Source organism: Cuculus canorus, chromosome 19, assembly GCF_017976375.1.
Source record: "Cuculus canorus isolate bCucCan1 chromosome 19, bCucCan1.pri, whole genome shotgun sequence".
Classification (NCBI taxonomy): Eukaryota; Metazoa; Chordata; class Aves; order Cuculiformes; family Cuculidae; genus Cuculus; species Cuculus canorus.
The window spans coordinates 10,426,489-10,452,415 of record NC_071419.1 but is presented as its reverse complement, the minus strand read 5'-3'; the positions used below and the strand labels follow the sequence as shown (position 1 = coordinate 10,452,415).

At 53.2% G+C, this 25,927-nt stretch overlaps 1 protein-coding gene across 1 annotated transcript in view; it reads left to right on the top strand.

The window, feature by feature from the left end:
- The window catches only part of ARRDC1 (arrestin domain containing 1), a 41,481-nt gene that overhangs the window by 2,787 nt on the left and 12,767 nt on the right, over positions 1–25,927 (top strand). The window contains exon 2 of the mRNA XM_009557064.2: positions 13,980–14,090. Coding sequence (XP_009555359.2) covers positions 13,980–14,090 — 111 coding nt within the window. The remainder of the gene's footprint in view (positions 1–13,979; positions 14,091–25,927) is intronic.

Below are 25,927 nucleotides of genomic sequence, written 5' to 3'. Positions count from 1 at the left end.
AGATTGGGTGCGTGCGCCTGTTCCCTCTGCTTCTGTGCAGAGGTGACTGGAGCGGCTGTTTTGGACTGAAGTCCCTGCAAATTCGCTTCACCAGCTGGGGCAGAAATTTTCCATAACCAGTGTCTGAACTTGCCCAAATAAGTTACGCTGGGCTGTGACACCAACAACTACAGATGGCAAGGGGACTCTTTGCTGTGCGTCCTCCTCTCTGGTGCTCTGTATCAGTCTCTGGTGTTTAAACCCTCCACAGTGGGGCTGGGGATCTCTCAGATGGACACCCTTCCCTTCCTTCTGGCTGACGAAATGCTTCACCCTCAGAGGAGGTGGCTCGTAGCTGCTTGACGCATCCTTCTTGGTGCGACAGCAGGCAACTATCTGCTGGAAAGAGGTCCTTAGTCCACCCTGTTGAGCTCTACGGGCTCAGCAGCAGAGGGGTCAGACAGCTCTGACACGCTGTGGCTTTCTTCTGGGGTGTAGGAGAGGTGGGTGGCATCAGCTTGTCCTGTGTACTATGCACACCTACACCTTCTGTGACCAGCTGTGACTTTTCAGTTTAATAAACAGCTTCCAGGAGAAGACGCGAAGCCCTTGCCCATTGCAGGTCTGGCCCACAGCACTGCGGTTTGGTGCTTTCCATTTCCTGAGCCAGACCAGTCCAGTGTGTTGGCTTCTTTCTGTGTTGTGGTTTTGGAGATCACAAATGCAAACAAGTGTGTAGACAACTACTTCACACTGTAACTTGTATGGCTCTTGGAAATTATACCTTCTGAAAGGTGAACAGTGCAAACAAAGCTCATTCTGTCTTGCTAAACGCACTAGAAATCATAGAATCGTTTGAGTTGGAAGCGACCTTAAAGGTCATCCAGTTCCAACCCACCTGCCGTGGGCAGGGAAATCTTGGGTCAGAGAGAAGCGTAACTGGAGACACACCTTAAGGGATCATAAATGCTCCCACCTACGCTGGCTTTCTCGCTAGTGCTGCTGACTTATAATGAAGGCTGTTCTGTAGCATGTCTGAGCATGCAGCAGCGTCACAAATGGTGACCGACCTTTGGTGACCCATGCAGACCTTGTGAAGCACACTTCTCCCCGTGAAGGTCCTTCCCTGAAAACTTCAAGCCTCGGGGGAGAGCGCTGTGGGAATGCCGAGTTCCCAGTCATTGTGCCTGGCTTGCTGAGTAAATCATCAAACATGGGTATACAAAGGAGAATTAATCCTAACAGGAAGCTGGTGCTGGGACAGCTGAGGATGGAGGTAATTTAGGAGGAGGGAAATAAATTTGTTCAGAGCAGGGCAGGCAGCCCCGTTTGCTGGCAGGAGCGTGCTGGAACAAAGGTTGTGCTGCTCGGGGATGGTGGAGCACTTTCCTCTCAACTCAGCGGCTTCCAGGGGCCATGCAGATTATTTCGGTCCCGCTGCCTGCCATTCAGCAAGGCGTCTCGCGGGCAGAAGTATAATGTTAAAATAACAGCCCTCTCTCCTGGGTCACCAAGAGTAAAGAAACTGCAAGTGCTTTCTGGAGTGGATTTCGGCACTTTGCTATTCTCCACTCTATTATTTAGCTGTCCACGTTTATGCAGTGATGACTTGACTTGAAAATCACTCCCTTGAACTACAGAGCTCCAGACATAAGTACCTATGTCTGTTCATGCTCTAGAAATACCCAGGAGTGTAATTCCCGTTTCTGCAGAGAGAACCTGTGAATCATGATTTCCTTCTCTAATCTTAATGTAGTAAACATTCGCACTTCTCACATGGAGAACTGAGAGAGCTGGTGGTGAAGAAGAGGGTTGTAAAGCAGGTCACTTGAGTCCTAAGTCATGCATCCAAAGTAAAAGATGACTTCTGTTTCCCGTGAAGGGCAGTGGGAAGAAGTTTGGGTTTGGCTAACAGGTAAGAAGGTTCTGATGTGCGTGTAACCTGTGCCCTTCCTGGGGTGGTAGAGGTGACACCAAAGGACCATGTCGACCACCATCCAGCTGATCTCTAAAACAGAGGAAGATGTCATTCCTCTAGAAAGGCAGTGGTTTGGGCTGCTTAGGAAAGTGATATTGAAAGGATGGATTCGTTCCCAATCCCTGAGATCGAAGTTTGTCTTCTGTAAAGGTGGATTTGAAATTCCTCGGCTTGGCAGCATAGGTCACCTGTACATCGTCAGGGTGGGAGGGACCCCGCAACTGCTCCCTGCTTCTGGGCGCTGTGTGGCAAGGGAGCGTGGTGCCTGCAGAGCAGAGGCAAGCGAGGGCCTGGTGGGTTTGGAAAGTGGGAACGGATCCAAAACTGTCCTTATCCCTGGCATCTGACGGTGGCAGTGCCCAGTAAGGTCCTCAAGCCATCTGGCATCAGCTCGCAGTGGTGGGCACCAGGGCGAGGCGAGGCTGGCACTGATGTACAGGAATGCTCACGTATCATTCTGCACGCTGGATGGCTCCTGCTCTAGGGGAAGTGGATTAACTTTCTTTTCTCATTGTCTGGAGTGAGACAGCAGGGAGCTGTGTGGCCAAGTCTGTCTGAGGCTGCAGAACAAAAGAGGGATTTTTGCTTTCCTGGCTGGCTTGCTGCTGGAGCTCCGGCTCCTCCGGAGTCAATAACTAATCACGAGACTGTTTTGTGTCTCTTGTCGCTGCGGTGTGTGCCTCTCCCTGCCTGTGCACCACTTGTGCTCATCCGAAAATCTCTGTTTGCTGCTTTCCTTGGCAACGAAACGTGCTGCAGCCTCCCATCTCCTGTTTAACAAAATGGGAGAACAAGTGGAGAGGAGTTCTGTCCTTCTGATTTGCTTCCAAGTGTGACAAATAGGGTGTGAGTGCTTATTCCTTCCCTGGAGCACTGCAGATCTGGCAGAGATGCAGCTTGTCTTTCGGGGCTCGAGTCAGGTAGGCAGCAGGGAGGATCCCTGGCTGGAAGGAAGGAATCCATGGGTTTACATCCCTCTCTTCCTGAGGCAGCTCAGTCTTGTGCATGGCCCTGCAGGCAGGGTTGGGTGAGGAGGAGCAGCTGGGAAGGGTGGTGGCTCGGTCCAGCCCCTTTAACCAAGAGAGATGTAGGTGCATGGATGGGCACACGCTGCTTGTGGCCTATTGTAGAATACCTTTTGCTGAAAGTCATCCTTGAGGAGGAACTATGTCTGTAGAAGCCACATAGTGGCCGCTTGACTTGGCAAAGTCTTGCTAGAGGCTGTCACAGCCAGGAAGAGTGGGATGGACATACAGACCATCCTCTGCCATCTGGAGATGCTTGGACTCTTCCAAGAGAAGATGGGGTGGTTGGGTTGTGCTGTGAGTTTGCTACAGACTTGACATATGCAGAAGCATAGAGAAAGGTGCTCTGCCAGGCACTGAGGCAAGCGTTTCCTCCTCCTGCTCAGGGCAGATGCTCCCAAAATGGCCTGGCAAGCACAGTAGGGGCTGGGTTTTGGGTTGGTGCCTCTTTTCTTGAGGGCTGATTGCCAAGATATCTAATGTACAGCCCTTCGGCTACTGTTGTGACCTCTGAAGTCTGGCAACAGGGATTGCTGTGGAAGTTAATTACCTCTTTGTGCTGCTCTTAAAATCTGTCACTCTTCAAATCCCTCATGTGGAAGTGCAAAGTGCTTAGGAGAGGAGAAAATGAGCAAAGGACCAGACTGTTGCCGGTCAGCAGATTTTTGTCTTGTGCACAGTTGTGTGCTCCGAGTCCCTGGGTAGTGTTTAGGATCTGAAACAGAAGGTGAAATGGCTTTAGACCACAAAAGATGTGCAGGCTTCTGCCTCCTTTTGAGGGCTTTGAAACAGCTATTCCAATTGCCCAAACACTCCTGGGCCAATAGAAGTGAGCTGATGGGGTGCCGGTGTCAAGTGTGAGCTTGGGTGTTTTGCTGTGAAGAAGCTTGTGGATGGGAGCTTTTCACCAGAAGGTGCTTGGCTGTGGTTGGGTGCTGCTTTTTCCAGCCACAGGTGCTGCGCTCAGAAGGGTGGTCCATGCCATATGGTTAAATTGAATGGCTTGATCAAGTTCCCACAGGTGTATCAGGACTCTGGGATGCTGGGTCATGGTGGTGGAGAGGACTTGGGGTGTCCTGAAGTAAGGATGGACACTGCTTTTGACCTCCTCGACAAGGCAAGGGTGCCAGCTTGCCAGTCTGGGATTATTCAGAGACCTGGTGTAAAAACACCCCAACCTTTGAACGCCTTAATCTTCATTAAAAAACAAAGCATATCAGATATCCGTAGCAAAAAAAGGCTGTTTCCAAGAAGCATGAATCATTTCTGGATTAAACTAATGCTTATAACTTCCAACCCTTTGTTCTTGCTGATGGAACCGTGCTCTCAGTCGTTCCAGCTCCAGCAGCTTATGCCAGAGGTAACGGTGCTGTGGCAGCTTGTGTCCATCTCTCTCAAATGCCTTAATCCCAAAGGCTTCTTTCAGTAAGACTGGAATAAAACTGGCTTGGAGGGCAACATCTCCAGGGAGGAAAGCTCAATATGTGGGTAAGAGTTGGTGCTTTCCTGGCAGGGAGTGTCTGTGTGGGACTGAATGTCAGGTCTGGGTGATTTGCTCTCAGTCCAGAATCATCTGTTTTCCATCTTCTTGGACCTCTGAAGGTGTCCAGCCTGACCGTGAGGACCATCTCACCAACTTATAGCACACTTAGCGTACTGGGGATTTGTGATATATCTCGTGCTCTGATAATAACAAGAACACAAGTCATTTTTCCAAACTGATGATCTTGCTATAAATAGAGAATCCAGCTGCTTGCGTTGAATGGCATCAAAGAAAATCGTAGGAGCAGCTCTTATGCAGAATGAAGTGGATTCTGCTGCTTCCTCTGAAGATGCTGGAGTGGGGGGGAAGGGGATTTCTTGACAGCAGAGATATGTGAAAGCAGTGCTCGAGAGCTCGATGCGGTGTGTGAAGCGGGGAGCAGGTGAGGCGAGGCAGCTGGGATCTCCTGCTGCACTCTCCCACGCTGCGCCTTCCTGCCTCCCCACCAGAGAACCCGTGTGCGCTTCCGCCCGGGCAGAGTGAGAAGCCTCTAAACGCAAGGTTGATTTGCTGCTTATAAATAAGGCTTTTCAGGAAAAGGCATTTGAAACTTCCTTGGATAGGAGGAGGTGAGCTGGCTCCAGGCTTGTGCTGCAGCAGCGCTAAATCACTTGAAGGTGTCTCAGCAAATTCTGGCTGCTAACTTGCGAGTTCAGCGCCTGGAGCAGAGCAGTGGGCTGGAATGAGTTACGCATGGTTGGTTGTCCCCGTGCTCTTCTTCCCTTGTACGTGGGCTCCAACCCTTCACACCACAACTATTGTTTCTAGGATGGCTGAGTGGTCCTCAGCCTGCTGCTTTAATCCTTCTCAGTGCCTTGCAGAATGAAGCTTGCGATGGGTGTGCAGCCTGTAACAGGCCTCTTTCTGGCTGAGTGGGTGCTGAGCTGACTTTGCGAGTGCTCCTGAAGTGAGGAAGCAGGTCCTGGGGAGTTCATGCCCAGGAGTATCCTTGGAGCCCCAGGAGAGGACGGACGAGCATCACCTCCTCTCCTGAGCATCTGCAGGGCTGACTGTTGTGGAGAAGACTGGGAGAGGTGTGTCAGGCTCTGGTTTGGGTGGCAGCGAGGGTCTGCCAAAGTGAGCATCAGCCAGCAGGGCTTATTCCAGCCTTAACTCTTAGACAAGTGCACCTGAAGTCTCAGAAGAAAATGAGCGTGACTCTCCTGCAGCAGAATCTTGCCCACTGGAGCTCCTGTACTCTGGCATTACAGTAAGCCTGTTAAGCATGAATTTCCAGAACTCTTTGAAGCCTTTATTTAGAAAGAGCCTGAAAAGGGAGTAGGCTCTGGTGAATCAACCTCTTTGTGGTAAGCAGAGAAACCTGATCAGTCGGCTGTGGATCTGCCTGCAGTGGCTTTTGCACCCAGCGTGGAGGGGTGATGCTCCTGCCACAGGAGCAGAGGGGCTGCTGGAGGGGGGAGAGCTGGTTAGACCTGCTCTGGGGTGTGGGAAGAACAGAGGGGAGCCACAGTGGTGGCAAACAGAGCTGTGTTCTCAAGACTTCAGAGAGCTCAGCCTGCCCAGCCGTTCCTTGTGTCAGGTGAAATGCCAGCTTGTTCTGCCAGTGAGGTGGGAGAAGGTGTCTGGCTTGGTGGGAAAGAACAATTAAGTTTCTTAATGAGGCTAAGGGTCAGTGTGTTGCAGTGTAGAACTGACTGGTCTTAAAGCACCCAGTGAATGCCTCCTGGGACCTGCAGCGCTGTGTGGCAGTCTGCGGTGGGGTTTCTTGCCCAGTTCTTCCTTTTTTAGACAGCCAAGACAAGCGTACAGGAATATCTTAACTGCTTTGGTCTAAAGTAGTGCTAAATGTTGGGTGGAAACTCATTTTGGTTTGGGTAAGCTATAGAAAAAAGAGGTTCCTCTCCTGTTTCAGTGCTGCTCAGCCCAAGGAAAGGGTGGCTGTGGTCCCTGGCCGGCTGAAGTGTTGAGTGCTGGCAGATCCTGGTGTCCGTCAGCATTCCTGTGTGCCGGGGCGAGCTGCTGGCTCTGCTCCACTTGTCTGGCTGCACGCTGGGCATCTGGGACTTGCATTCCCCTCCCACGGGGCTGTTCCAGCAGCCAAACACAGAAGATTAAGATGCCCTGACTGCTTTTGTATGTACGGCCTTGTTTTGCTTTGAAGACATAGGTTGCCCAGGGCTCACAAAAGCAAGTTTGGCTTTACTGAGAAGGATGACAGTAAATTAGGATTTGTCTTATTCAGGGGATCATAAGCTCTCCTGGACCGAACTGAGGTCCTAAATACGAGATGTTTCTGTACCAAGCTGGCAGTATCCACTGCTCGGAGATGTCCGTGCCAGCAGGCAGCCTTGCAGCACTGTGGAGCTGGTGTGACGGCTCTGGGCAGTGGGGCAGGGTGAGATTAGGAGCTGGGCTATTGAGCAGGACTGAGCTCTGCAGGCAGTGACAGAGGTCATATTGTTTGCCGAGACCTGCTGGGTCACAAGCTGAGCAGCTCTTGGCCAGTGAGTGACTCTTGCTGCAAGCCCTGCCTGGAGCTCAGTCCCGTCCTAGTAAAAGCACAGATGGCTGTCATGGATGTGGCAAGCAGAATTGAGTCTCAAGCATAGCTCTAGAAGAAGGGCAGCCATTCTATTCTCCAAACAGATTGGAGATTCACCCTCTGAATTTCTGTCCAGAAATAGAAAGGAAAGAAGTTTCTTGAGGCTAAAAGTTGCCTTCACACACCAGAGTGGTTGAAGAGCCATGTGAAATGCTGCTGCTGTCTCCTCCAGCCTTCTGCTCTTCTGCAGCCTCTCTGCATTTCCCCTCTGATACTCTGAGGGATGAATATTAGAAGAGGAGGCTGTGAATGCTGGCATTGTGGCTGAGGTGGGTGGCTGGCATGGAGATACTCGTAGTGAGCTGTGAGATCTGCCTCTCTCTGCCAAACCCTTAGTTTCCTGTAATGCCTCCTGTACTGCTGTCTCATGTGGCTGTTCCCAGCACCCAGGGGCGTCTGCATCTGCCATCCTGGCTTGTAAGGAAGAGGGTGGTCCATCAAAATGCTGTGGTGGTGACTGGTTGCTCTCCCTACACGAGGACCCGTGTATGGAGCAGTTGTGTGGAGCGGTTCTCCTGGGCCATGTTTAGGATGGGACAACAGTACGGGCTCCCCAGACTGGTCCAAGGTACAACTTTCTCCTCTCTTCTTTCTTCCGTAGCCACCATCGAGGAATATTGCCTGTCCCAGGAAGCCTGTGGGCATGTTGGCCAGGAGCCTCCAGCCAGGAGGCCAGGCTGGGTGGCACCATGCAGGCGGTGGCAAGACCACATGTATGGCCTCTGCACTGCCCGGCTGTGGTGGTGCAACCACCTCCACCCTTGTGGACTCTCCAGGCAGAATAACCCTGTTCCTCCCCACCTCTCTTCCCAGGCTGTTGGGTAACACAGCACTGGGACCTACATTAATCTGAAGCTTCAAAACAAACCACCTTGTCCTTTCTTTTGCAAGAGGCAGTTTCAGAGAAAGAGGATGCTGGGGGATTCCTTTCTGGAGTGTGTTCGGTGAGCAGCGGGGTGGTTGTGGCAGGGATTGGGGTGAAGGGCTGAATGGGGTGCAGCCTATCAGTGGGGCCCTGTGTGCGGATGCTGCAGCGTTTCGTGCCTGTTGCTAAGGAGCTGTGGTTGCCTTTGGCAGCACGACTGGCAGATCTAACGCATAAACTTTGTGGCATGCGGCTGTCCCTCTCCCACAGCCCCTGTGGCTTTGTTCGCTGGTGACTTTTCCACCCGCAGCCCAACGTGTGCTAAGACAGGCTTGTTAAATGTGCTCAACCGGGGATTTTGTTCCAGATGTTCAAGATGACCCCCTTCCTCTGAGGGCAGCCAGCATGCTGATAAAACGCCGTGATGCTATAAATAAGCCTGTCAGCTCTGCAAGGGAGAAAAGCATTCGGTTTGAACAGGAGTTCGTTTGAAACAGGAATCCAAGAGTTTGCTTTCTTCTCTTGGGATATATGTTGACCTCTGATTTTGGGGAGGAGCTGGAAAATGTGCGTTTCCCTCTTGCTCTCAACCTGATGGAAGAAAGTACTTGTGGAGGGGAAAGGATTGACCTGCCTGGGAACGGGCTCAGAAATGTCCTGATGTAAGGACATGGATCTGTTGGAGTGAGTCCAGAGGAGGCCATGAAGGTGGTCCGAAGGCTGGAGCAGCTCCTGTACAAGGAACTCCCTCCCCAGCTTTCCTAGAGCCCGTTTCAGTTCCGGAAGCTGCTCTATGGTCTCCCTAGAGCCTTCTGTAGGATAAACAACCCTAACTCCTCTCTGATGCAGCCTTTCTCATCTTTCACAGCACTTTCTCCCCCTGTGCACACCTGGATCCAGCGAACGGGGGAGCAGAAGTTTTCCAGAGGACATCTCGGTCCCCTGAGCCCATTACGAATGAGCTCTGGTCCCTTGTGATGTGTGGGTTCGGTGTGGACACACAACGTGGTTTTGCCATCCGTCTCAGGCCGTGCTCTCTGGCTGGGCACCCCCTTCCCTGCAGCAGGGGTGGCACAAACCTCCAGGTCCAACATCATGGCCAAGTGCTGACTCGCTGGGCTCCAGCTGGCAGAACCCCAGGGCTGTTGGTGAGCGCTGTTTCAGAGCACAGTTGCCAGCTCTTTGGCCATCCTTGCAGAGGAAGGGGAGCGATGGGATGGTCTGTTTATCCTGTGTAAGCCACTACCAACTGGTTTTGCTGCTTCCTCTCCCCACCCCAGAAAACCCAAACCACCCAAGCTGTCGGTGTCTCCACCGCTGCCTGCTGCCCCTGCCTGTGACATGGACGGGACTCGAAGCTGGAGGCTTCACCTGGGACCGGGGCTGGCCCTGCTGCTGTGAAGTGCAGGGTGGTTGGTGAGACTCTGCTTGGCACGTGGCTGGATTTTGGAAGCGGGGCTGTGCCTGCCTGTGGCAGGATGCTTGTCCTCTGCTTCTCTCTTGCCCAAGATGCAACACCAGCACCCCTGAGGAGGGCATTTTGCTGGGTCACCAGAAAAGTCCTTTGAATCTATGTCTGTTCTCCGTAAGTCACCTTGGAAGAAGGCAGACGTACCCAGTTCCTGGGATCTCTATTTTTATTCCGTGCCAAGATGAATATGGCTGAGCTGTCTCCTTTCATTTCCAGCATTTGGTGCGTGCTATAGCACATTGCTAAGGATGTGTCTGGCTGGATGCGAAGCTACCCGCTTCCCTGAGTCCCTGGGGGACTGCAAGGGTGAAGGGCTCTTGTCTTCCGCATGGCTTCGTAATTCATTTCTTCCCTGCTTGCTGCTCTTTGCCTCCCCTTTCCGCTTCCCTTACAGTTTGGGGGCATTTTTTTCCCCTGTATTTATTTAAAGCAATGTGGGTAAACAGGGAGCAGGAGCATGGTAACTGAGGCCACTGGTACCACTGGCTTCCAGAGGCATTTTTAATGAGTTTCTAACTGGTACTGGCCTGATCTGATGTAGAAACTTTTCTTATTTGCTCTATCTGCAGCGTGGCACAGAGATTTCTGTGGATAGGCTCAGGCTGTGCATTTTGCTTCCCGACAGTCGGGCTGGCGAGCTTTGCACCTCAGGTGGCTCCAGTTGCAGCAGCTCTGATGGTGCTGGTTTGCCAGACCTGTCCCACCGACGCTGTTTTTAGCTGGCGGCTGCCCCAGCACCGTGTGCTCAAGTAGTGCCTCTCAGCTGTCCCTGATCCCTTCTCCTGCTTGTGGGCAGGAGCCCACAAATGATAGCTGAGCCCATCCCTGGTATCTTGGTCTGCCCATGGGATGCTTGTGGGAAGGATGATTTCATGGTTAGCTGCTCCAAAACCTGGTTAGCAAAAAGATAAATGGTCTGACCTGTTGAACTGAGTGCCTCCGAAACCTGGATAACCTGGGGGGAACGAGAGCCCTGCAGCTGCCAGGCTTTCCTGCTGGGGTTGTGGGGGCGAAACGGGGGCTCTCTGGCTGCCTTGGACCTGCTGCCCCCACCATCACACACTCTGATGGATCCGTTGGCTCCTCCAGGAGCTTGAGGAATAAGCTGGGATGTGTGATCCCAGTATCCAGCCACAGCCCTACTCTTTGCCATGGGGCAATGTGTCTGCTCAGAGATGATGTCCAGCCTCTTTCTCCCCAGTGAGGCGGGTGACCTCCTGTTTCTGGAGTAGGAAGCTCCAGAAGATGGAGAAGATGCTGCTTAAAGAATCCTCTGCCACCTGAACTGCTCCAAGGCTTGTCCTGCATCTAGTGCCTTGCCGTGCCTGCTAGCGGTGTGCTGGCTGCTTTGGGAGTGTATTGGAGAGGGGAGGGTTTCTCCAATGCTGTGAAATTACTTTCAAGCTTTTCAGCTTGAAATGTTACTTTTGGTCCCTTTGGTTGCCCTCACACACCTGGAATGGCAGCCCCAAGGTGTTTGGTGGTCAGGAATGTGGCTGGAGAGGGCTGCCCTTGGTGGGGAAGGACTGGGACCTCTGAGAGCTCTCCCTCCAGGGTCCTCCCTGTAGGCACAGGCTGGCTGCGACCACACCATTTTGGAATATCAGTGGTTAATTGAGAAGCCTTGGAGCTGATGGCTCCCGTGGCTGAGTGGCTGCAAGGAGCCATTTAGACATGATCCAGCTCTAACCCTAGTGGTGGGTTGTCAGGGGGTCTGCCATCGCAGCCAAGGGCTGGCTCTGAGCACCAGGCTGCAAACCCACAGCCTGTGGTTGCTGAATCTGGCACCTGTGGGAAAGGAGATGGGCCATGGCATTCCTCACCTGCTTCCCGGGAACAGGAGTGCCTCAGCACCACAGCGCAGGCTTGAGTTAAAGACCATCGTCCTCTTATCATGGTATTGCAACAGATGGTGGTGATTTAGAAAGTCCCGTGGCAAAGGCTGAAGGGGGAGCCTGTTCAGGGGCTGCCCCATCAGGGCAGGTTTAGATTGGATATTAGGAAAAATTTCTGTACTGAGAGAGTGGTGAAGCCCTGACAGAGGCTGCCCAAGGCAGTTGGGGTGTCCCCATCCCTGGAGGGGTTCAGAAAACGTGTGGCTGTGGCACCTGGGGACATGGTTTAGCAGGCCTGATGGTGTTGGGCTGATGGTTGAACTGGATGAGCTTAGTGATCTTTTCTACCTTTAATGACTATGATTCTATGACTGTTCTCCAGTTCCTGGTTGGGCTTTTCTTGCCTGCGTCATCATGTGGGATGTGGAGTATTTGAGCCTGGGCTTGATTTGACTTGATCCATCAGAGTTATCTGGGCTAACTCAGAGCAGGGCAGGCTTGTTGTGAGCCCAAAAATGTGCCAATGTGTTGAGGTGGGAGCATGAGAGCTGGTACCCACACCTGGGTATGCAGGATGTCACCTTGCTGTAGCCATTCCATGCTACTTCTGAAGCTGAAACCTCTGTGTGGTTTTGGCTTTGCCATCAAGTAAAAGAGAGGATTTGGTGTCCCCTGGGGGTACGACGAGGGGTTCAATATAGTTTGCTCTGGGAGGAGACCTGTGTCAGCTCAGACCTGGTGTGCTGTGGGGCAGGCAGCTTCCTTTGCAGGCTATGCTTTCCTCTTCATCCGCTGCCTTGGAAGTGCCGATGCATTGCAGACACAAACAAGCGAGCTGATGTGTCAGCCTTGCTGTTATATCGATGTTTGGTTAATGAGAGTTGGCATCTGGAGCTGCTTATCCTTTGCCCTTGAGACTAAAACAGCACTTGGATGAGCCCTGGTGTTCAAAGTCACGATCAGGCTGCGAAGGTATTGCAGCAGATCTGATGGTGAGGGGCTGTTCCTTGTTGTAGGATTAGAAACTTTAAGCCCCAAGAAGCCCATTCCACTTGAATGCATGTGGCAAAGCACAAGTAAGGGGCTGGGTTAAGAGCTGTGCGTTCCCTCTGGGCAGAGGGCTGGGTTTGGGCTTTCTTTCCAGCCTGTCTTGAGTCAGCGTGGAGGACGCAGACAGCTGCCAGGCAGGTGCTCTGCAGAGCTGTTTGAGGTGGCTGCAAATAGCATCACTACAGCCCTTAGTGTCTGGGTAGGTGGGTGTGAGTGGTGGGCTCAGCACGGCTGAGAAGGTTTGTGGGGCAGCGGAGAGCTCTTGAGCCAGTGCGGGTTACCCACCTGGGGAGATGCTTCCTGTGGGACACAGCTTGAGTACAAGGGAGCAGACAGGTGAACTGGGAAGAGAGTCTTTCTGGTAGCTCCTACCACCTTCCTGCAAACAGAACCTGACAGGTTCGGTGAGGGAATTCTGTGGGATGCATTAAAGCTGTTGCAAAACCTGGTGAGAATCAGGACAGGAGATGTTCAGGCTGGGACAGCCCTGAAGGCCCAGTTTGTGCTCTGATAGGTCTGCCTGCATGGGGGTAGCACCACAGATAACATCCCACTGTGCAAAAGGCCGGTCTGACACGTTTGTCTGTCTCTGTGGCCCAGTGACGACATCGGAGCTTGAGTTCAACCTGCTGTGAATTGGCTGTGGCCACCTGAAAATGTCTTGTGGGTGACTCTTCTGAAAGCCATAGTGCAAGGCAAGCTCTGAGCTGACATTCCCAATCCAAGGCACAAACATGGCTCAAATCCCTCTCCTTGCTTTGGGAAGGTCAAATGGTATCTCAAATGCTTCCAGACCTTGCTGTGCAGCTGTGCTGTGAGCACTGTGTCTCTCAACAGGAGGAGGAAGCCTCTCAGAGTGGTCTCTGGCTGCTGAGAAGCAACGTGCTTATCAAATATGATCAGAAGTCCTGAGGCAGGACAAGCGTTAATGGGCCAAGTGCTTCTTCTGTACTCAGTTGAAGGAGAGACCAACCCTGGGACAGAGGTGCAGGCTCCCAGAGACAAGGAGTGTCCGTGAGAGTGGGCAGGCTTAGCTGGGCTTATTCGTGCTGCACTGGAGGTCTGGAAGCATTTGAGATAGCTGGTACACAGGGCTGTACACTTTGTTTAGCTGGTTATTAGGCTTGTGCGCAACAGGTCTCACCTCCCAGGGATGGTGGGATGCTTGGTGAGTTTCCAGGCTCTTTGTGGGGTGGGAAGCAGCAGAGCCCTCTGCCACTCATCCCTGTCTGGACAGGGATGCCCGACCAGGTAGGCGAGCATCACTGCCACAAAGTCTCTGCCATCAGCCTGAGTATAGGAGTTCATGCACGTATTGGGAGAGGATATTGTCTCACTCGGGGGGGAAAACTAGAGAGAGGGTTATCTGTAAGGGAGCTGCAATCACTGGTGTGAAGGGCTTTCACAGTGAAGGGAGGCCAGCATGAGGACTTCCAAGGTGATAACATCTGAGAATAGCACTGGGGTAGCATTGAATGCACAGTAGTGCTGCGAGCAAGAAAACGTGCTTCTGAAATGAAAGCATGACCCGATTCCCTTTCTTCATTTTCCACCTCGTGTGTTTTGATGAAGCACTGCTCCTGTACAAGTCCACATAGAGTACTTGAAGCAGGCGCGAACCTGAGGTTTCGCTTTCTCCCTGTGCTTACATGTGTGCTTTCCCTCAACAGCCATCAAGGTGAGCTGCATTGGATCCTGCGGGGTGTCGAACAAGATCAATGATACAGCGTGGACTGTGGAGGAGCAGTACTTTAACAGCACACTGTCTCTGGCAGACAAAGGTAAGGGCCACAAAGGCATGGTGGAGATCTGTGGTCCAGAGATGGTCTACAAAGATGTATCACCAAAACTTCAGCACTTCAGTGTGAAATACCTCGTCGCTGCCTGCCTTGGCCTGTGTGCAGAGGATGGGAGCCAATATTAGAGACTACAAGAGCTTAGAAGGAGCTGTGCAAAGAGGCATCCTGAATAGCTGCAGAACTTGGCAGCCACCCTGCAAACACTGCATCCTCTGGCCCTGCTCTGCATGAAACAGAGCTGCCAGCAGTGACTTCTCTGCTGTTTGAAGGCCCTGTGGGTTCACCCCACTCCGATTCTGATGCATGTTGACTGTGGTGGTCACAGAACACTGATCGAAGTTCATCAACAGAAGGCAGTTGCAGGCCAGGAGTAGTTTGCATCAGAAGGGATGTGGAGGTGCCACTTATTCTCCAAGAGAAAGGCGGAGAGCCTAGCAGGAACAGCCTAGGACATTCACCAGCACACCTCCCACAAGCTGAGATGTCCAGAGATAGCGACTGGGTTGTATTATCCCGTGGGGTAAAGTGACACCAGCAGCCACTGGGGAATCTGGGCTCGGATGAATGCTGTCTTTCTGCTGTTAAAATAGGTCAGCCTTACCACAAATAATTCATGCTGTGCCCTGGCTCCTGTTGAAATCAAGACATGCCAGTATTCACCTGCTGAAGGCAGTGCCTGGAGTTGTAACCATAACGCGGCAGAAACCCCAGTGAGCAGGAGCTCAGTGCTCAGCGCTGTTTCCTGGTGCTGTTTTACCAAATACCAGGAAATGGGTAAAACTGAAGTGGCAGTTTGTGCTTACTCAAAGTCTTTCAAGCACAGCTTTTAGTGTCGAGGGGAGACTGACCTCATCCTTGCAGCAACTGGCAAGAGTGCTGCTTGCTCTTAGGTCCCGGCAAAAGGAGGCAGCTGGCTAGCTTGCCTCTTGGCTTGGCTTGTAGCCCAGGGGCTGCAGTTGGAGGTAAACTACCTGCCTGGGAGGGCAATGAGAAATGTTCCTGCCTGATTTTGGATGCAACTAGAGTGCCCAGCTGTGAATAACAGGGTAGCAAAATCCCAGAGGTGCTGCTGGCTGTTGAGCTTGGATAAATTGGGAGCTGAAGGCTGTGAATGATTGTGGACTTCTAGAGAGGTTTAAACCTGCAACTGCACTGAAAAATGCACTGTCCAACTTTTGTTTCTAATATTTAATGATTCAAAGGAGAGCTATGATATTGTGGTTGGTGCTGTCCTGGTAAAGCCAAGCAGTGGCAAAAGCCAGCCAGGAGATAGGAATGGGAAGAGGTGAATGTGCTGTTCAATGTTTTTTCCAGCCCTGGGAGATTTTGATAGTCAATTCTTGTGAGGTTGCCCTTGGGAGCCATCCCTGTGGCAGCTAGGACCAGTGTAGACTGGGAAGGATGGCAGGAAAAATGCCTTGGTGGCTGCATGCTTTTATGGCTCTGAAGTGTCGCCTTTGAAGGCCTGAATTCCAAAGTCTTGATTTTCTGGGACCCAGACTCTTGTGTCTCACTCGGTGCAGCACTGATGTCTGTCTGCTGCCGGTACCACCAGCCCTGCCAGATGGAGCCTTGAGCGGGTGCCTGGGGCTGGGCTGCTCACTCCGCAGTGGGGGCGGTGGTGGAGCTGGTGGATGCCCAGCCGCGTGCCTGGAGTGTGATCAGGACAACACAGGCCAGCTGAAGCCTTCCAGAACTACTGCATCTCCAGGCGAGGAATGTAGTGCATGAACAGGTTGCCCAGGGAGGTTGTGGCTGCCCCATCCCTGGAGATGTTCAAGGCCAGGTTGGATGGGCCTTGGGCAGCCTGATCCAGTGGGAAGTCCCTGCCCATGGCAGGGGGTGGAACTAGATTATCTTTAAAGTCCCTTCCAACCCTAACTATACTATGATACTACTATACTATGATACTATGACTTATCAGAGACATAATGAACTGAAGAAAAAAGCCGTCCTATAGGGCTGTCAAGTCCTGTGCTTGAAAGCTGCCGTGCGTCATAGTGTCGTTACTTTCCTGTCTTGCAAAGCTGCAGTGCAATTATGGAAAAAGCCCGGTCCCAGCTACCAGCGATCCATCTGGAGCAGCGTGCCAAGCACTTACAGGCTGACCTGTGCTCTTCTGCTTTTTGTGTCAAAGTGGACACAACTGGGAGCTCTCAGCCTCTGGCTTCCAGCTGCAGGGAAGCAGATATGGAGAGGGCGGGCAGTCCCTGTGCATGGGATTACAGCCAAGGGCAGCGCTTGTGGGGCATTTGCTCTTTCTGTGCCTGGTACGAGCTTGGGAGTTGTCCTGGACTTGCAGTGTTTGTCCCGTGCCTTTCTTCAGGCAGGATGACTGGGCTCCTATGAGGACACAGGGGAGCAAGCAGTGTCGCTGCTGCCTTTGGCCCCGAGTCCTCCACGGAGATGGCTTTGGAACCGTCCCTTGCAGTTGCTGCGCTGGCCTGTGCGGATATGGAAACAAAAGCCCTGGGGCTGGCACCGCTCCAGCCTGCATCGCAGGGAAGCGAGATAACTGTCTGCTGTCGCAGCCCTCGCCGTGACATTGATGCATGCCTGGGCTGGCGGAGCAGCAGGGGAGCCAGGCTGCTTCTCGGTGTCTGTGCCTCCGCATGTGCCTGTCTCTGTCTGTCTGTCCAAGGGGGCTGCTGGCAGCGCAGCGTCCTGGCACGGCACAGCCCTGCTGGGAGACACCGGCCGGGCTTCGCTGGGGCAGTCGTGCGATGGCCTTGTGGACACGAGCACCAGGGCGGGGTCTTGGTGCTGACTCAGCCATGGTGTTTTTAGGCTCCCCAGGAATAGCTCTCAGCTGCTCCGGCCTTTCCTGAACAGGGAATGAAGGAGCTTCAGAAAGAGCTGGCTCTTTCCCTGTGCTCATGGCCAGGAGGGTCCAACAGGGACGGGTTGCTCTGATTTGCAGCGGTTTGGGGCACAGTGGCCACTGGAGAACCATATCCAGTGGGTGCTCCAGGTGCCTCCTGCAGCACTGACACTTGGCTGGCAGGGGAAACTGAGGCAAGCTTGTGCTCCTGGGGCATGGGGGGTTGTGCTGGGCTGTGCTCTGTGGTGGCTGATGGAGCCCAGGGTACAGGTGGATTAAAGGAGTCAGAAGCATCCTGGCCCGTGTCAGAAACAGTGTGGCCAGCAGGACCAGGGAAGTGATTGTGTCCCTGTACTCGGTATTGGTGAGGCTGCATCTTGAATTTTGCATTCAGTTTTGGGCTCCTCACTGTGAAAAAGACATCGAGGGGCTGGACCATGTCCAGAGGACAGCAACAAAGCTGGTGAAGGGACTGGTGAACAAGTCTTACAAGGACCATCTGAGGGAACTGGGGTTGTTTAGCCTGGAGGAGGCTGAGAGGAGACCTGGTGCTGGTCTCTTCTCGCAAGTAACAAGTGATAGGGCAAGAGGGAATGGTCTCAAGTTGCACCAGAGGAGGTTCGTGTTGGACTTGAGGAAAAATTCTTCACCAAAAGGGTTCTCAGGCACTGGTAGAGGCTGCTTGGGGCAGTGGTAGAGTCCTCATCCCTGGAGGTGTTTAAGATGATCTCAAAGTTATTTTCCAACCAAATGATTCTATGATTTCTGACCAAGGGCCCCCAAAGGAGCGTGGGGCCAGGCTGCACCACCGTTGTGGGACTTCTTCCCTGGCCGGCCTTGGACAGCCGCAGGTGAAAGGCAGTGAGCACCGCAAGCAAAGGGCACTGTGACTGTGGACAAGCGTGGCAGTGGTGTATGGGTTGGTCCTGTCCTGCATAAAGACATGCAGAACCTCCAGGGGTGAATACGTGCCTGTTCCTTCAGGTGAGGGCAGGCTGTGCTCACCCTTCTCACACCCTGAAAAGCAAAGAGCAGGAGGGAGGGCAGGAACTGCAGGACACCCCATGGAGCAGGTGGTGGGGCTGCCTTTCTGCTGTGCTGCAGGAACATCTTGTCCGCAAAAGGGGATGTCACCTCCCAGCAGCATGAATGGAAAATGGATGGAAGAAGGGGAGGAATTAGCTTCTGCCTCGGAGAACTCTTCTGTTCCTGTGTTCCCCTCCTTACAGCAATGCTTTTACCTCTCCTTTTTGAACCTGTGTATTCAAAAACAAAGCAAGGGGGAGCAGCGTGGCCGTGCTGGGGGAGCTGGCAGCCAGCCTGTGCTCTGGAGCAGAGGGTGATGCCAGGCTCCCTGCTGGCACCATCCCCAGCACCCTTGCAGAGGACTCCTCCAGCCTGACCGCATTGACTCGGGTTGAGGGAGCATCCCAGGTGTTCCCTAAGCCACAGAGCCAACGTGTCTCCGTCTCACCCTGTCCCTTGCGAGTGGCTCCTGCACCAGCAGGGCCACAGCAGTGCTGGCACCTAGGGGGATGATTTTGGGGGGCAGGCTCATCCCACATCCTGAGCAGTTACTTTTAAAAACAGCAAGCTGTGCGCTTTAAGGACACGTGGGGGAAGGGGAGAGGAGGTTTGCAAAACTATGGAGGCTTGGATTGCTCTTTAAGAGGGACTCGGCACTTCTGCACCCACCCACCTTTGCATTGAAGTAAGTGAGGGGGCAGCTTGTCCTCGGTAGCATCAGCTGTTGCTTGTATTACATGCTGTATATTTTTAAGAGTGTACATTGTATGAGAAAGGAGGCAGGCCCTGAAATAACCCAGGTGCCCACTTCGCAATCTAAGGCACTTATTTAAAGCACTGGCCTTATCCTTAATTTCCCTTCTCCTTCCCCCTTGAAGCAGCATCCAGGCTGCTCAACTGGGCATCCACAGGTTGGTGACTGGAGTTTTGGCTGCAGAGGACCCTGCTGGTGTCTGTGCTGGAATGGATGTTGTCCCTGCTTGAGTAGTTGGTGTCCATGCTCCGGGAAAGCCTCTCGACGGGGCAAGCAGGTGCTGGAGGCAGCAGGCGACTGCGCAGGGTGGGTGCCGCAGCCTTGGCAGTAACACACAGGCCAGCGGTTTAATGACCTTGGACACTGAGCAGCAGTGGGGAGGTCGCTCGCCCACGGATGGCTCAGGGGGAGGCTCATTATTTGCCTCCTGGAGGGGAGACTGAGGGGGAATTTATTTTCCCACTTGATCTGCGTTTGGCTTGGATTCAGCTCCAAGAGAAACCGTTGCTGGTTTCCCTTGGCTCCTCTTTTTGCAAAGCAGTGCAATAAGGGGGGATGGGACCTTGTGATTGTGGGGGTGTTCGGTTTCTGTAGGTGTCGTCAATACAGGAGCTCAAGTACAGCAGTTGCAGTGAGTACAACATAGCACTGCTTGTACCCGGTGCTCTCGGACAGAGAGACGCTTCTCTCAATCCAATATAAAGGAGTAATTCAGCTCTGCGGAGGCGTCCTGCTCCTCTCCCCCTCCGATGCTGCAGCGCTGGCCGTATTCAGCCTGCGAGGAGCAGGTCCATCATGTGCCCGTTACCCCCACAGGGCTGTTTTCTTTGGCCATCCTATATCTCCAACTGCACGCACAGCTCTTGCCCTGTGGATGGGTTGCGCATGTAAAGCCAGGCTTTTGTTTTTCCCATTCCCTTTAAATCCTACTTGCACCTGAGTTGAACCCGTGCAGGGAGCTGGCTGTAATTTCCAGCTGACCTTACTTTTGGCAGCTTGTTAGTGAGCTAGAAGGCGCTGCAGGGAATTCCTGGCTGCTCCACGGGCTTCCTCTGCTGGCAGATTTCTTCCACAAAGAGCTAAAAAGGGGCAGCTGTTCATCACCCCTTCCTTGGGGTGGTTCTCTGCCGGCCTGGCGCAATACCTTTGCAGCCAACAGTTGGCACAAGGTGATGATCGTCTCTTCTAGCTGAATTTAAAAAGCTGAGTGACGTGATGAAGCAGGGATTGTGAGACTTGGGACTCTTGTTCTGTGCCTGGGTATCACTGTGAGAGCAGGAGGTAGCGAAGCAGTGGGTGATGCTCCTGGCCAGCCCCTGAGAGCAGGAGGGTGCCTGTGGGCAGCAATGAGCTGATAAGAATGCGCTAGTGCCAACTCCTGGCCACGCTGTGCTGGTGCTTTCGAGAGCAGTGACTCAGGTGCAGCCCAGGAAAACACAACAGAAGGAGCTGCAGTTGCCTTGGACCACATCAGCTTCCTCAACACTTCCCAATTTCTTGTCTCAATAGATCACTGTTAATCCCTTTTTTGCAGCATTGGCATACTGCCAAGTCCTGCTAATTCATGGAAAAGGTCACTGAAAACTGCTGATACAGGGATTTGTGAGCAGTGGAGCCCTCAGTGCTGGGTGTTCTGGTGTGTTTTCTTCCTCTCTCTGCACCTAGTAGGTCATGGAAAGGTTCATCTCGCAGCATTAGTCGTATCAGATGTTGATCCTGTGTGCGCGCAAATCCAGTGTGAGTGAGTGGCTGCTTTGAATGGGAGCTTGGAGCCTGCTGGGACTGCCCTCCCTTGCTGCCATGCGGTGCCTCTGCTCGACTGAAGGGCTGCTCAGTAGCAGGAGAGCTCTCATTCGAGCAAAACTAAGCTGAGCTAAATGCCTGAGTGTTTCCCTGGTGGGTCTGGCTGTTTGCTGGCAGCTCGCTCTTCTGCCTCTCAGTTGCTCCCTCTGAGGCACCCGTGTCTGCTGCAGCGATGGCACCAGCAAGTGTGTGTGTTTACCCTCATTTGTTGCGGTTTGTAATCCCATGTATTAGCTTAATCCACCAGAGAATGAGTTGGAGTCCTCACACTAAAGCTGCGAAGGCCCGGCATCGCCTGAAGTGCCCTGGCGCTGGCAAAATTAGTACTTCCCATGTGACTTCTCTGATAGAGCCTCCTCTGAGAGCTGTATCCTCTCCTAGGAGAACTCTGGCCTCGCTTGCATTTAATATTCAATTTTTGGGCTGCAAAGGTAGCTAAGGAAAGACAGGAGGGCAGGCGTGAGCAGGGCGCTGGCTGCAGCAAGAATCATAGAATCACCAGGTTGGAAAGGACCCACTGGGTCATCGAGTCCAACCATTCCTAACACTCCCTAAACCATGTCCCTCAGCACCTCATCCACCCGTCCCTTAAACACCTCCAGGGAAGGTGACTCAACCACCTCCCTGGGCAGCTGTTCCAGTGCCCAATGACCCTTTCCGTGAAAATTTTTTTCCTGATATCCAGCCTGACGCCCCCCTGGTGGAGCTTGAGGCCATTCCCTCTTGTCCTGTCCCCTGTCATTTGAGAGAAGAGCCCAGCTCCCTCCTCTCCACAACCTCCTTTCAGGTAGTTGTAGAGAGCAATAAGGTGTTCCCTCAGCCTCCTCCTGAAGGATAGTTCTTCCAGTAGCTGAGGCATCAGTAGGGCTGCCTGTTTCTCCACCCAAAACTGGGAAACACAAACCTGCTGCTTTCCTGCTCTCTGCCTGGAGATCCTCAAGAGGAGAGTTCCCGAGCTGTGCATTAGCAACACTGCTATCAGTCTATCTCAGCACCTTTGGCGGAGCTCACCTTCCCCAGGGAGCAGGAGGGCTGATTTTCGGCAGCAGGAAGATTGTATTGCTGCAAGCGATGGCAGGGAGACCAGCAGGCACCAGGTACCTGCATAACTTGGCCAGCACCGTTAATGCATCACTGGTTAAGTAGCCAGAGAGAAATTGCCATATGGCCCGGCCTGCTGTTCCTCTGCTAGAAGTACCAAAAAATATGTGTACTCGGAAGGCGCAGCTTGTTCCCGCTGTAGCATCCGCCTGTGCAGCAGGAGGGATCACAGCCACTGCTGTCTGCTTAGCAGGTCCCGGTCGGGAGAGCAGGAGGTCAAGGCAGGAGTTCCATTTCAGCCGCTCCCCAGCTCCTGTGCCTTGGACACCTTCCAGGCTCCTAATGTGGCTAAGGAGCAAATAGCATCCTCCTCTTTTGGGGATGGAGGGAGCTGCATGTGGAATATTCACCTTTTCACCCCAGTCTAGCTGCGTGTGAAGCCTGGCAAGGCAGAGGTGTGTGCTGTACTGCCCTGCTGTGTGCTCAGATGTTCGGGATGTCTCTTCCAGCGCACCAGAGCGTGAGATCTCACAGGGGTGAGTAATACGGCTCGACTGAGTCTGTCATGTTTGTACATCCCTGACCAAGGCATTTCCCAACTCCCTTCTGGCCTCATGCCAATGTCTTCCCTGCTGGAAGCAACCTGGAGGTCGTGGCTTTGTTGTGGGGGGCTGTCAGCCTTGTGGAGAGACAGCTGTGGCTGCCTGTGGCTTCCAGCTCCGCAGGGATGGAGAGGTCAGGGCTGGAGGATTCAGCCTGGGAGGAGGCGTTGGGTGTATGTCCCTGGAGCAGCACTGGTTTGAACGTGCAGCCCAGGCAGATCTGGCCCCACCAGTGCTGTCAGACTGGTCTGTCTGATGAGCTGCTGGCTGGGGAAGCTGTGGAACAGCCCTGGGAATCATAGAATCGCTCGGTTGGAAAAGATCTTTGAGATCATCAAGCCCAACCTTATCTGTCCACTACTAAATCAGATCTCCAAGTACTTCTTCTGCTCATCTTTTAAACCCTTCCAGGGGTGGGGACTCAATCACCTCCCTGGGCAGCCTCTGCCAGAGCCTGAGAACCCTTTTGGTGAAGAATTTTTTCTGATGTCCAGACTGAACCCACCCTGGTACAACTTGAGGCCATTCCCTCTCATCCTATCACTTGGGAGAAGAGAACAACACCCACCTCTCTACCAGCTCCTTCCAGGGAGTTGTGCAGTGATGTGCTGGTTTGTAGGGAGCATGGAGACACCTTGGTGGATCAAAGCAGAGCTCTGTGTGGGAGAGAACAGTGTGGTGGGTGCAGGGCATGGAGAGCTCGAGCTCTGCATGGGAAACCCTTTAATTTTTGTGCGTTGGTGTGACCGTAGATGTGCTGTGGGACGGCGCTGCAGCACTGAGGGCTGGCGTGTTGTGCAGGGCAGGGCTTGGGGTTGCTCCCTGCATCGCTTGCAGTGCTTTGCAGGCTCAGATTGCTCAGGGGAGCCTACCTGGGCCTGGCTGTGTCACCAGGTCACCTCCCAGGGAGGTGACAGAAGACGGTGTAAGCCCTCTGAGTCAAGGCTTTCTGCACGTGATGAGTCCTCCCAGGCCTCCTTCACGTCCACTGGTACAAGCGAGCACCCCCCTGTCCCAGCTTGGAGCAGGAGAATCCATTTGCTTCTAGACAAATCCTTGCTGGATTTTGGGAAATCATAGAATCATGTGGGTTGGAAGGGACCTCAAAGCCCATCTAGTTCCATCCCCTGCCATTGGCACGGACACCTTCCACTGTACCACGGTGCTCCAAGCCCCATCCAACCTGACCTTGAACAACCCCAGGGATGGGACAGCCACCACTTCTCTGAGCAATCTGGGCAGGGGCCTCACCACCCTCATCATGAAGAATTTCTTCCTAATGTCTAATCTAAATCTTCCCCCCTTCAATTTAAAGCCATTCCCCCTCATCCTATCACTACGTGCCCTTCTGAATCGCCAAGATCCTTCTCTGTTTTGTGCTGTAAACCAGGTCTTCCACACTGTTACTGTGGTGTTGCTGGTCCTGCTGTCTTGGTTTGTGTTTTTCCAGGCTGTCTGGGTTAGCAGTTCCTTTCCCTCCAAGAATTTTTAGGGAGGATGTTTCCGAAGGCTGTGTGGGCGCAGCCAATCTCTGCTGGCTCAGTTCCTATCGCAAGGAAAGGCTGCTACAGGTGCGGCCCCACAGCAGAACCCTGCTAGTCCAGCTGCCTAATGACTTTCCCAAGGTATTTTTAGCTGCATGTAAACTTCAGGAAGAGCTATTTTGCGGCTGAGCACACTGTGGCCTTTGTTCAGGATTCTGGGAATGGGGAGGTACTGGCTCAGTGTGGCTGCCATGGCTTGCACAGCCCTTTCACCTCTCAGTGCATTTGCAAGCAGCTCCGGAGCACTGTAGCCTGCTCTGTGGGGCTGTCGGACTCCTCCAGTGATTCCAAACCCCTGTGAGCTGCTCTAACCCGTGCACAGTCTGCAGCTTGCTTCGGCACAGCTTCTGGTTCGGGAGCAGCTTGGAAAGGAGCTTTTGGGAACAACTGTTCCTCCCAGGCATCTGTGTGTCAAAGTGGCCATCGGAGGAAACCCTATCACCTCTCCCTGCTGCCCACAACCATCTCTGTTGCAAAGTCAGCTTGCAGATGGAATTAACACATTAAATGTCTTGGATCTTTACTTCTGAAGCTGCTGGGGCTGGAGGGACTGGCAGTGAGTGGCTTCCCGTGGGCTTTGTGTCCGCTATGCTGCCTGGATGCTGGTGTCGTACAGCGGATGCAGTCGGACAGGCTCTGTGCGCTGTGCACAATGCTATGCCTCCTGCCATGGCCCAGGGATGCCTCCAGGGCACCTGTGTGGCTAGTGGGGCCCTTGTTGCCCTGTGCATCCATGACAGTGGCTGTGTGGGACAGGTGAGCATTGCGAGCATCCCTCACAGGGTGCTGAGGTGGCTTTTGTTGCTGTTTTCCACATGAGAAGAATCTGTGTGTTGGCACAAGGTCACCCTGTGCCCCGCCTGTGCTGGCGGGGCGGTTGCGACAAGGGAAGTGGTTGATTTTCCCCATTATGTCAAGACTACTCAGCATTTGGAAATGGAAGCTCAGCCTTGAGGAGCAGAGCTGCCAGCTGGAAGGAGCAGGTCTGAAAACAAGAGCTACTGCTAATTGCCTGCAGCATCTCTCTGCTTAATGGAGTGGAGAACAGAGCTCACTGCGTTTCCCTGGCTCCCTGCTCGGCACAGGACTGAGGTCTGGGCTGTGGTGGCCACCATCCAAGCACTATTGCAGTGCCCTCAGTCCATGTGAGCTGTGACAGGGGACGACCTCAGTCTGGAGTAGCTGGTCTTGGAACTCATCACTGTGTGGAGAGCAGGAAGGGCCTTTTCCAGCCCTGGTGGGCAGCTGGAGGCAGGCAGGAGCTGCAGGAGGGGTTTGCAGGCTGCTCAGGTCTGAGTATGCTGTGAATCAAAGGGTCTCGATGCTCGGGCTTGGTCTGGGCTTTCAGGGTGGTCAGCCCTGACCTGTAGGCATTTCTTATTTGGTGACTTACTTGGAGGCCAAGCTACCTGTATGGAAACTGCATCAGTGCCACCAAGGCACGTGGTGGCTCTGAGAGCTCAGCTACATCCTCTGCGAGTGATGCTGGCCACACGTGTTGCCAGGAGAGTGTCTTGCCCTGCTGGGTGCTGCCATTTGGAACAGCCTTGAGACCCTGGTTCTCTGCAGGGCATTGGATGCTGTGACAAGGTTTGCTTCCAGCCTGGATTTCTGGTGTGCCGGGCAGTAGCTTGGCTGAAACGACTTATTAGATCACGCCACATGTAATGCAGAAGAGGGACTTGTCACCTTGTAGGGTCTGTGAGCTCCTCCTAAAGGTCCTGGACAGGCTGTGAAGTTTGATGCTTCTAGCAAGAAACTTGGAATCGCTGCCTCCACATCCATCTGGGGCTCTGTGGGAATTCTTTAGGTCTTGGTGGAAACTCAGTGGCCACTACCTGCTAGGGGCTCCCATCTCCCTTCCTTCTGCATTGCAGGGACAGGACTGGCTCCTTCTCCCTGTCAGGCGGAATAAGTCTCCATGCTGCAACACAGAAGCAGCACAATAGAGTTGATGTATTTTACTTTTATCGACCCCCTTTCCAAAAGTGAGGATAAGGGGTATAAGATCAGAACATGCGCCAGCAGTGGTGCAGGTGGCTAAGGAGGCAAAGAGCATCTTAGCTTGGATTAGCCATGGTGTGGCCAGCAGGAGAAGGGAAGAGATTGTGCCCCTGGGCTTAGTGCTGGTGAGGCTGAACCTCAAATCCTGCGTTCAGTTTTGGGCCCTTCACTATAAGAAAGACATTGAGGGGTTGGAGCGTGTCCAGAAAAGGGAACAGAGCTGG